Source organism: Quercus lobata, chromosome 10, assembly GCF_001633185.2.
Source record: "Quercus lobata isolate SW786 chromosome 10, ValleyOak3.0 Primary Assembly, whole genome shotgun sequence".
NCBI classification, from domain to species: Eukaryota; Viridiplantae; Streptophyta; class Magnoliopsida; order Fagales; family Fagaceae; genus Quercus; species Quercus lobata.
The window spans coordinates 34,716,489-34,729,061 of NC_044913.1; the positions used below are offsets into that span (position 1 = coordinate 34,716,489).

Sequence of the window (12,573 nt, forward strand, 5' to 3'; positions counted from 1 at the left end):
CTGTGATTTGTTATAAAAATGTTATAGACGTAGTATCTCTCTAATTAATTGGCATTCAACATGAAGAATCGCCTTGCAAGATCTCGTTGCCTGATTTGACCATGATTTAGCACTGATTTCTTGAGGGGCCGCCTTTTGCGAAATTAAAATTAACGTGTTTAACCATAATTTGATTTTTTTCTAATGCTTGAATGAGGTGCTTACATATCCTTTCCGTGAATTTAGCCAGCAACTTGAGAATAAAGATTATATACTACGCCAATTGAGAGGGATTAACTATGGGTATAGCAAACTCATCAAAACCATCAGTTAGGCCTAACTCGTCCCACGTTTGTCTGTGTTGTTTCACCTAATCAGTCATACCTACAATTCTTCTGGTCTCACCTACAATTCTAACAGTGTCCATGGCCAACTGATGGGAGACCAATTCTGTGCCAATCTCCAAGTTAGGTAACATTTGAATTTATATGAATTTTTTTTCCATTAATTGTTAACCTAGTTCACAACTAGGCTACCCGGCTATAGTAGTCCAACTTGTACGATCATATCCAAGATGGTACGATTGGGTCAACATTGAAGCGTGTTTATCCATTGACATTTTCTAGGGCGTGATGATCCATGACATGCATGGTGGAAACTTGAAATGAGTCTATAAATACGTCCCAAACTTATGTCAATTTGAAATCAAGATCACAGAACTCTAATTCAAAGGCTCTTAAAGGTTCAAAGTTTCTCCCAAAGGCTCTCAAAAAATCTCTCTTTAAGTATTCCTTGGTTAATTCTCCATGGAAGCAACAAGTTTAGCCATACAGGCCCCTACTTATGGAAACCTAATTACTGTTCTCAGCATTGATGGTGGTGGAATTAGAGGAGTTATTCCAGGAGTTATCCTTAGTTTTTTAGAATCTGAGCTTCAGGTAGAATATAATTTAGCCTCATATGTTTCCATGAGAAATCACAACTGTTAAAAGTGCACTTTGTAGGGCACATTACAGATTTATATTAATGAGAACTATAACAAGCTTGCTCTTCACTTTCATATTAAAAAAATTCACCATTTTCATTCATTTATATCATTGTAATCACTCAGCATATATTGAGTACTTACTCATAAATTGTTTGGATATGATGCAGAAGCTAGATGGTGAAGATGCAAGAATTGCAGATTATTTTGATGTGATTGCAGGAACAAGCACAGGTGGTCTTGTGACTGCCATGCTGGCTAGCCCAAATGAAAAGAACCGACCCTTGTATGCCGCCAAGGATATCAAGGACTTCTACCTAAACAACTGTCCAAAAATCTTTCCACAAAATAGGTAACACTTACTATATATATTGATTTCGATGAGATCAAAAGCTCGTTAATTAATAAGTGTCTATGGATGTAACATTTTAATAAAAGTTTGTGTTTATTTAGTGAAAGTACATTAAAGTATAGTTGTATCTAAAAAAAGTAACGTTTTAAAATTTTGTATATAAACAAATAAGTTAAAAGACAATAACAAACAAATAGTGTACAAGTATCTTATTTTCTTATTAACCAGGTACCATTGTTTTATTTATTAACATGATCTCACATTTTCAAATTACAGTTTCCCGTTGTTTCCTCAAACTACAAAGATAATAAAAGCTCTATCTGGGCCAAAATACAATGGCAAGTATCTACATAGCCTTGTCAAGGAAAAACTTGGAAACACAAGATTGCACCAGACATTGACGAATGTTGTCATCACAACATTTGACATCAAGCGACTCCAACCAACTATCTTCTCCAGCTTTGAGGTTTAACTTCTTCTCTTTTTAAATTTACCTTCCCATCTTTTTTATCCCAAGTGAAATTACAATGTTGATCACTTGTAAATAAGTGATTAGAGATGATGGAGCTGAATTCTAATAATTTTCAATTGCACCAGGTGAAGAAAAACCCAAGCTTAGATGCTTTAGTCTCAGACATATGCATTGCAACCTCAGCTGCACCAACTTATCTTCCAGCTCATTACTTTGAAACCAAAGATGCAGACGGAAAAGTGAGAGAATTTAACCTTATTGATGGAGGAGTTGCTGCAAATAATCCGGTATGTATAAATAAAAATTAATTTGATATCATACCCTAAAAAATTAAACTTAAACATATATTTTTTCTTTAGTAGATTAACTTACAAATTTGTGCATTTCTAGGCTTTAGTTGCAATTGGTGAAGTAACAAAAGAGGTTATCAGAGGAAGTCCTGACTTCCCCATCAAACCAATGGACTATGGAAGGTTTCTGGTTATATCATTAGGAACTGGATATTCCAAAGCTGAAGAGAAATATGATGCACATAAGGCAGCTAAGTGGGGTATTTTGAGTTGGTTAACAAGCGGGGGTTCCACTCCTATAGTTGATGTATTTACGCAAGCAAGTGCTGATATGGTTGATGTACACAATTCTGTAGTTTTCCAAGCCCTTCATTCAGAGAAAAGCTACCTTCGGATTCAGGTATTAATATAATTCATGCCCATTTTTACATTCAAGAATATCATTATAATAAAATAATTCAAGAGCCTTTTGTTCAACTTTTCTTCCTTACCACTAATTTCAGGATGACGCGCTAAGTGGGGATGTTACTTCTGTGGATAAAGCCACAAAGAAAAATTTGGATGATCTTGTGAAGGTTGGTGAAGGACTGTTGAAGAAACAAGTTTCTAGGGTGAATTTGGACACCGGCCTTTTTGAGCCTACGAGTGAAGAGAGTAATGAAGAGGCTCTCAAAAGGTATAAATCAAACAAATATTTAACTTCTAACAATTTGTGTAGTAAGTTCTGCTTCGTTATCATGTTAGTCTAATAAAAACATATATATGTTCTTGCAGGTTCGCAAAACTACTCTCCGAAGAGAAGCGGCTTCGCGAAACTAGGACTCCTCATGGACATGCTGCAAAGTCCAAATGATATTAAAAAAAATAATAATAATAAAAAAAAAGAGTGAATTCTTTCATTGGTGTTGTAGAAACAGTTGTAACTTGTAATATTGAAGTGGAAGCAAAGAAAATCCACCATTTAATTCTTTTAAATGTTTGTTTTATTGTATGAAATCCCCAATGGAATAATCATACTAACAAAGATGTAGGCAATTCCTTGTAATTTTGTGCTGCGGTCAATAAAATAAAAAATTAGCAGCTAGCTTCGTTTTGATGAAATTCAAGAAAACATATAAACAATGCGAATTTGGTTTTCTTTTAAAATATATTTGTTCCATCAAACTACAGGAGGATGCTTTGAAAGACTTGAAAAATTGTTGTGGTCAAATTTCCGACGGTGTCATCTCCAACAAAATAGAATTGTACTTTTCACCAATTCCCTATCTTGATTCCACAGTGACTTTCACATTTTAAAGTGGGAAAAGTGATGTGGGAATTTTGGGAAAGTATAACCAATGGGGTTAGGGTTAGTCACATGAGAATCAACATAATTATTCTTTTCTTTGTTTTTTGTTTTTGGTTTTTTTTTTTTAAGAATCAAGAATTAAATTTTATTACTGAAAGACTAAATTGCATTAGCAGCGAGAATACATTCAAAGTTCTCGTGGGCTGATTCTATGTACACAGTGAAATCACCTACTTCAATTGCTTTTCTGGCTAAAGCGTGAGCGTGAGCGTGAGCAACTGCATTGATGAAAGACATAGTCGCATGGTTGTTTACGCATGTACTTAACATCTTGTATAATACCTCGTCAACTGGATAGGGGGTATTCTTTTCGTGATTTTGGTGAAGCATGACTTAAGAATAGACTTTGTTATTTTTAGAAAGTAATACTTTAGGAGATTTTAACTTTATTTAGGTGAGATTTGATTTTTGTTTCCATGTTATGGTACGATGACTTGGGAATATATATATATATATATAAAGATGTAGACCTTTGACCTAAGTTGATTATTTCATAATTAAAAAAAAAAAAAAAAAAAAGTTGACTATTTCAAAATTTCTCTATTCAACTTGTGGATTCACGCTTCTTTCCTAGTGGATTCTAGCTAAGTTCTCTTTGTTGTAAAAGTGAGTTACTATGTAACGACTTAAAAAAGAGTACTCATCGTATCCATGCTATATGTCAAAAGAATTAATTTAATCACAATTGAGACTCCTTATAATTTTTTTATATACATGGATCAACCCATAATATATCCGATATAAGAATTAGCATACAATCACCAACACATAATCAACCTATTTAATATCAATCTAGGACATTGTTAGGGACATATTTTTTGTAATTGGCTAATCCTTAGACAAAATGCACTTTATTTGTAATTGGATAGATCTAAGATGGGTTTAGTACTACAAGAAACATGTTGTTCAAGTCAGGTGTTAAATACATGAAGATTGATCCAAGAAACAAGTGAAGAAAAGTTATTCATTAAGTCTCAACAGATAGCTCAACAGATACCTGCTATCGAGACTTAATGTGAAGCTCGATAGATAGCTCGATAGTAGCTTGATCTATCGAGAACTACGATTTTCAGTTTTCCATATCTAAATTTCGGCTCAGGCTTTTAAATTTGTTTAGGGTTTCTATTTCACAACCCTAGACATATATACGACTTATTTTAAAAGACGTCATATACCGAAACAAAGACCAAGAAATTTACTTTCTCTGTGAGAAGCTACTGCATTTGTATGCCATAGGGTTTTGTAACAAAGTGCTTCCAGATCTTCATTGTTGATGAAGTGAAGAACTTTACAGCTACCAACATTTGTTCAAGTTGCTGGACTTAGTCACGTACTGTGATCCATGTAAAGTGTTAGTCACAAATTAGAGATTTGTGAATCAAAGGAAAGAAGGCTAATACAAGATCAAGTCTAATTGGGTATTGGAGCGAAGGTTCAATTGTAGGTTGCTATTTTAGGATAAGCTAGGGTAGTTGGTAAGATTCCTTATATTTGTAACTGCTTGTTGTTGATTAGTGTATTCTTGGGAGTGATAACTTTAAAATCACCTGGTGGAGTTTTGCCTTGCAAGGTTTTCCCCATTTGTTAACAAATCACCATGTCAAATTTATTTTCTACTGCAATTAGTTTATTTGATTATTTGTTGGTGTCTTCACAATTTGCATGCAATTGAACCTAATTAATCAACTTGGGTAATTGAATTAATTAACCAAGGTCAAGCTATCTTAAACCAACAAGTGGTATCAAAGCGGGCACATTCTGATTAGGCTTTAATCTTTGTTGTGTGATCCATTCACCCCTACTGTTATGGATTGTGGGCAATCCTTGATTATTCCTCCTTTATTTGATGGGACTAACTATGCATACTGGAAAGTATGCATGGGAGCCTTTTTGCAACCTTTAGATGAGAATATATGGCTTGCAGTTGAAGTAGGTTAGGAGAAACCTGAAAAGCCACCAACAACGTGGGATGATACTAATATCAAAGCTGCAAATTTTAATAGTAGAGCACTGAATGCTCTGTTTAGTGCTATGACCAATGAAGAATTCAAGAAGATCTCTTCAACTGACAATGTAAAGAAAGCATGGACTATTCTTCAAAATACCTACGAGGGCACAAAAGCTGTTAAAAACCAAGCTCCAAAGGCTCACTACCAGTTTTAAGGAAATAAGGATGGGTGAGGACGAGTCATTCGAGCTCAAGGACATAGTGAATTCATCCTTCAATCTTGGAGAACAAATTCCAGAGACCTAGATTTTCAGGAAGATCCTTAGATCTCTTCTGGAAAGATTTCATACCAAGATTACTGCCATAGAAAAATCAAAGGATCTTGACTCTATTCCTTTGACAGAGCTAATCGGGAACTTGCAAACCTATGAACTAGGGTTGGCAAGGGTAGCAAAGGCAAGAACATGGCCTTAAAGATTAAGAATGATGATAACGATGAGTCATTTGAAGATGAGGATATCAAGTTAAAATCTTATATCACCAGACAATTCGAGAAGTTTATCAAAATGTGAATGCCAAAACAGGTGATAAGGGTCGCAAACAGTTTGCATTCTCTCAATTCATGTCCCAAGACAAAGGCAAGAGAGAATTCAAGGATGCTAATCAAGGCTATTGGAAAATCTGGTTTTGTATCTCATACAAAACACAACGGAAGCAACAATCACGGATCTACTTCATTCATAAGAGATAACATGTAACCTTGAATTCTAGAACAAAGAATAGAAAACGTACCTTGATGCAGTGAAATTCAAAACCAAGACTTGAGAATACCTTTAATCTTCATCTCAATTCCACATGGTGCCCAAGAAGTGTGGTCTCTCAATCAGTCCTTTTGTACATTGATTCTCAAAGAAAAATCCTTCTTCTTCTCCTTGCAGAGAAAAACTGTTTTCTTTTCTTTTCATCATACGTACATACTAACTACCATGATAGTTACTTTATTTAATAACACTTATTAAATAAAAACTGATTATCTAATTGGGTTAGCCTTTTGGGCCTACCCAATTGGACTTTAGTTTATGGCTTGAGATGGGACCAAAGGGAACATATAAGACTCTAACTCCAATGGGCCTTGGACTTTTCTGTCAACTCTGATAAATCCAAAGTTAACATTAATTATATTTAATATCACTATATAAATATAATTACACTCTAGCCCTTATTAATAAATTATATCCCAAGACTTATTGTACATGCAACCCATTCATTAAAATATTCGTAGTAATACAAAGTCATAAATATTGACTACCACTTTGAAGATTACTACATCTTAATCCTTGAGTACTCAGTTTAATCCTTTATGTTATTCATCATATATTTATAAAATCCAATTTCATAAATATATACTTTAGTAACTCCTTACTAAAGTGGTTGGGCCTAACACTCTAAATAACCAAACCCATTAAACTTATCTTAAGAGAATATTTTATATCTCTGTAAAGAGATTATGAATTCCATCTTGAGAATATATGTTCCATCAATATTAAATGTGGCTGCCCAACATACTGAAGTTTTGATTGTGACTTTTATATCTCACTCCTAATATATCAAAGCAACCTACACCTCATGATCAAGTCCATTATTCTCTTAAGATTTAGAGTTGATGTAAATAGAAGTCGTGAGATTTATTATTCATTTTACCATCATTAGGAAAATAAAAAATCTCACAACGGTCTAATTCAATATGTCTTAACTCTTAAAACATATCAACATATCAACTAGAAGTCTCCACTTCCATGATCAAGACAAATCATCTTAGTTGATATGTTATAGTCTTTACAGATGAAATACCCAAGTTCATCACCAACTACGAACTAAAATTTTGAGTTTACAAAGAACTTGTGATTTATATCTTCTGTGACTAAATCACATAAATCACATACTATGCATCTCATAGATTAAAATAATGTCCCATTAGTTCATTTATAAATAGGCTCATATAATTAAACAATTTAATTATTTATGACATGCCAATAAATTGGATTTTAGGGCATAAACCCCAACAAAGGCAATAGTGTTCCTTTTGGGCCTAAATGCTATGGATGTCAAAGGTATAGACACATGAAGCAAGAATGTCCTACTTATCTCAAATCCATTGGAAAGAGCAAAGCCCTAGCTACCACCTTGAGTGATACAGAACCAGAAGCTGATTTTGATGAAAGTGACCAAGATGGGATAATGAGTACTTTCACAGCCACTGTTGAGTCCCTTGAGGAAGCAATAGACCAAATTGATAAGGAAGAAGAGCTCCTAGAATCAAAGTTTGAGAAGATGGATGAACAGGATAACATCCACACTACTTACACTAAGTTGTACAAGGTCTTTAAGAAGCATGAGAAGCTCTACAAGTTGGCTACGAGAAAGCTCAGTGAAGTGGAGTTGGAATATGAGGAACTCTCCACCAAGGTTGATGAAGCTAATTAAACAATTGGAGCACTGAGATTTGAGAACAACCTTCTTGTTGAAAAGACCAAGAAACTGGATGCTAAACTCTTTCAGGTAAGAGCACAATTGGAAAGGACTTCAAGTGCCAAGCTGGATGAAATGCTGACCTTCCAAAAATCTACATCCAACAAAACAGGTCTCGAGTATGATCATTCTCTTTCCTCTTGTAGTACCTCTTCTAATGCTTTAAATAAAGTTATTTTTGTTCCCCTTGCTAATAATGATAACTTTGAGGTAACTAATCCTAAAATTGAAAATGTGAGTAAGGATAAAAGTGATAAGGGAAAATCCATTCTAGGAGCACCCCCTAAGGTTGGTAAGAAAGAGATTAAGTAGAATAATCATCGCTCCACCAACAAGAAGTCTCTTCCAAGGAAGCCCCACTTCTATCACTACTGTGGAGCATATGGAGACACTCGTCCAAATTACTATAAGTGGTTAGCCACTTAACAAAAGCAATAGCGTGTCATCTTTGGGGAACCAAAATCAACTCCATCTTTCTTTAGCCCCTCTTCGAGAACTTATTAAGACAGTCATGCTTCTCTCGTACTTTAATGGTTTCAACTCTCCTTCTTATCCATCTGAAGAAAGGTTCATGCAAAAGAAAGTGAAAGTTCAAATAGTGTAAAAACACCCTTGAACGTTTAGACCCCCAATTTACAAATTACCAATTCAAGCTTTATATCAAACAATTAATGTGTGTAAAGGGAAGAGAGATGCAAACACAAGGACAACACACGATGTGTTATCGAAGAGGAAACCGAAGCCCTCGGCGTAAAACCTCTCCGCCGCCTTCCAAGCGGTAAACAATCCACTAGAAAATATAGTTGGGATACATGAACAGCAATAGATCCTCCAAGCCTAATCTACCTAGTGTACCTAAGCCCTTCAAGCTTCTTGCTCCAACGAGGTTACGCCGAACCTATTTCTTTTCTAACTTCCCGGATTCCGCTACTTGACCATAGGATCAACCAATGTAAATTGGTTCCTTCCTAATTGCTTCCTAGAACACCAAACACCCCTCTCATAGTAATGGATATGGTGAGAAAAGGTTTTGGTAAAAGGCCTCTCAAGGGTTTAACAATGGAGAGGAAGAGAGTTGAGGAATTTGAAGAGTCTCTTATGTAAAGATTGTTGATGAATCAATCTTGTTTTTCTCTAGGGTTTCTCTCTCAAAATTCTCTCTGGAAGCTCTCATTCTTTCGTGGTATAAGGGATATTTATACTAGGGTGAGAATGGAATGTGAAACGTTAGGTTTTTGAAAATAGGACTGGCTTGCGGCTTGGCCTCACGACTTGATTGAGTCGCAAGATTCAGTCGCGAGATAACAGAACGACCAGTTGTCCTATTTTGTCCTGTAGTGCTCCAGCTAGCATGACGCTTCAACTTCTGGCATGCTTGGTACGTGTACTGCTTCTAGCGGCTTGCAGCCGCAAGTCACCCACAAGATCCAGCCGTGAGACTCTGTTTTCTTACACACTCTTGAGCATTCAACATTTTATCTCACTCACTACCCTTACAACAAACCCACCTAAATACAGGGTTACTAATTTCTGAAATACGAGCAAATTTGGCACGGAATAAAGCCAACAAGATGGTTGATTAAATTCAACCTTACAGAAAGGATCCCCATCCAGGTCTCCCATCTGGAAGGAAAAATATTCCAAGTGATTCCTTCACTTTTCTGATCTTTTGCATGGTTCGTGTTGTGGTTTGAGTTAGTCTAGTTCTGATGCTTTGTTTGATTGTTTGTTTGTCTTTGTTTTGCTTCAAGCTATTTTTAATATAATAATAAGAAAAAAAAAAGGAAAAATCAAAAAATACAAAAACAGTGTGTGTATGTGTATATTGGTACTTTTGTACCTTGGATGGCCTTTGGAACAAAGTTTCTTAACTTTGTATCACTTGTAACTTAGATGAGCATCTTCATGCACAACTAAGCAATTTGAACTTTGTGGCTCTTTTATGTGATTTGTATGATTTGGTTGATCTCTTGTCTTTCATATCTTAAATCACTCTTTTTGACGGGAAGGACTGGAAAATTCTACGAAAAAGGCATAAATAACTATCTCACCGCTAAAACTTGCAAATCATAAAACATCTGTGTGCAATTCATAAAAGCCGTGTTTGGTAAGGTGTAGCACTTGCACAGTGAAATCAGGATGTTCAACTTACATAATTGGGTAATTTCTTTTCTTTCTCCTATACGGCCATACATGATATGCTTAAAAGAAAAATATGCAAAGAACATGAAAGCAAAAAGAATCAAAATGCTTTCAATATGGTTGCAAGTATGTTTCTAGGAGATGTGGGAATTATATGATGTACCTCAAAGGTGATAGTCCCCTTCAAACAGTTATAATTATGTGTAAATCTATTTGATCCTCCTATATCATTACTTTTCATATAATGATTTACTTATGCTTTCTTGCAAAAGTTTCACACACAACACGCATACTCTTTGCTACTCTTGATACTATTGTATAAGTACAATGTGATTTGGCCATCACAAGGGATACATGTGGTAGTATATGCTCTCTAAACTGTCTAAACATGTTTTTGCAATAAAAATTGGTTAGACTTGTTTAGTGTGCTTTTGATCAAGGAATGCTTTGCATCTAGAGTTGAGGATGTGTTTTTATGCTTAACATGCTTTTTGATTGCTTGTTTTGGTGTCTCTCGTATTTGCTTTCATCTAGTGCTGCTTCTCTTCCTTGAAAACTCTCTTTCAAGCCTCTTAATAGTAGCTTGATACCTTCATGACCTATCGAGCTGCGTTTTCTATATATATATATATATATATGTATGTATATGTATATATATGTATATGTATATGTATATATATATGTATATATGTATATATATATATCTAATACCAAAAGGGGGGTAAGTTACAGACAAAAGGGGAGGCCGATTGAGGCCATCTGGGTGTGGAAATATAAATTACAGGTTACAAGTGTGAAGACCATAACTATGGTGTTACAAGTGTAAACTGGGAATGCCATCTGTTTACAAGACTAAGGGTTGTAAAGAGAAGGGAGGTATTTTAGAACTGAACTAGACCTAAAATGAAAACCTATTGAAGAATGAGCCTGAGGGTTCCTTATATAGCTGGAGGAAGCCTTGGATTCTTCAGGAGGTTGCTGAAAATCCGAAGAGTAGATTGCTTTTTACTAAGGGTGAATTTCTTTTCCACCGAAAGCAAATAGTACTCTAAATGATTCTATCGGGCACTGTTTGATGAACAGTAACTATTACTATTCATGAATAGTGGCTTGTCCGCTTGCTTTTTGGAACAGTGTTCATGCACAGTGACTGGTGCCGTGTATGAATAGTGATCTGTCTGGAATCTTTGCTAGTGCGGTTACTGTAGCTAAATTGTAACCGGACTGCAAAGATTATTCTGGAGCTGTTCTGGAGCTATTCAAAATCTCTTAATCACTGTCCAAGTTGTAACCATCATACGGATCTTGAGAATCCTGGAAGGGGTCAACTGGAACACGATTAACTAAAGCTTCTGAAGAGGCAGGAGAGTTCTTTTCTTCTGACTCTGGCTTTGCTGATTGGATGAGCAATTGCTGAGCAAGATTTTTAAGTTCCTTGCTAGATTTTCCGGCGATCTGGACGGAGTCTAGGCTTGACTGAGATCTTGTGTTGTGAGCAATAGCTTTCTAAACTAGAGGAGGATAATCCTTGTTGAGTTGATTGATGACCAGATCAATCTTAAGGTTGTCCTACTCCCTGATGGTTATTTTAACCAGTATCATAAGCATCAAATGGGTATCATCAAAGGGATCCCACGGGGGATGATAATCACAGTTATGCTCATGATATTTGTCGTATTGATTACAAAAACCATAGTACAGTAAAGGTTCATAATCTGCATTTTTTGTTGTTAGCTTTCTGGGATCAATATAATCAATTCTTTAAAGAGTTGGAATGGCGGTTAAGTATGGCCTGGTAGTGAATACTGAAATCCTACTAGTGTTTCCGGTGAAATGATGCTTTTTCCATAGTTCACTGGTGACATCTAGAATTTCATTGTTGAAGTAGTTCTTCCAACATTCAGTAAGAGCATATGGATCTCTGTAGGACAAGTAGGAGTCTCCTTCATACCAAGGGCCATTATGAGTGTACCCATTGATGAGTACAAGGTGGTAAGTAGGTTGGACAATCATCCAATTGTTACTATCCCACTGTGGAAGAGTACTTCAGCATCTGATGGAGACAAATGGACTTTTGACCTTTGTAACAACCAGTTGTATTATCTAGGGAAACTGGCTGATCTGATCATGGCTTGTTAACTTGATGAGTCTGATAAAGCCATATTCAAACATTCTTGAAAGCCAACTTGGATCTCTATCCTCTTCATCTGTCCCATCTTCATAATTGATTATTAGGCCAGGAAAAGGATGCATCTTTTCATAAACTTTGTGATTGTTCCCAAAGTATTCTTCCCAGGTTGATTGGATGAAGGCATTTTCAATGTCATCTGAATCTTCACCATAAACTGGGAAATGGGTCATGACTAGTATCTTGAAATGTTCAAACCATCGGTCACATGATTCAAACATAGCCTTGCTTCCCAAAATACGAACTTGTATATCGGTAGGCAAGTTGGCAACAACACTTCTTAGCTGGTTCTGAGTCTTAAGACTTAGCCTAGCATAATCTGTGCCTATGATAGTCATTT

General features: G+C 35.6%; 1 protein-coding gene across 2 annotated transcripts; it reads left to right on the plus strand.

The window, feature by feature from the left end:
* The first annotated feature begins 374 nt into the window (after nt 1–374).
* LOC115965500 (patatin-like protein 2) lies at nt 375–3,053 on the plus strand. Of its 2 annotated transcripts, none has more exons than XM_031084743.1 (7): nt 375–450; nt 1,135–1,316; nt 1,593–1,782; nt 1,914–2,075; nt 2,179–2,478; nt 2,582–2,754; nt 2,853–3,053. In XM_031084743.1, the coding sequence occupies exons 2-7, from the start codon at nt 1,216–1,218 to the stop codon at nt 2,929–2,931; spliced, it is 1,005 nt and encodes a 334-aa protein (XP_030940603.1). In that variant the 5' UTR covers nt 375–450; nt 1,135–1,215; the 3' UTR covers nt 2,932–3,053. The 2 variants fall into 2 exon arrangements, with proteins under 2 accessions (XP_030940603.1, XP_030940602.1); XM_031084742.1 differs by lacking the exon at nt 375–450 and adding an exon at nt 648–917.
* Nucleotides 3,054–12,573: the final 9,520 nt, after the last annotated feature.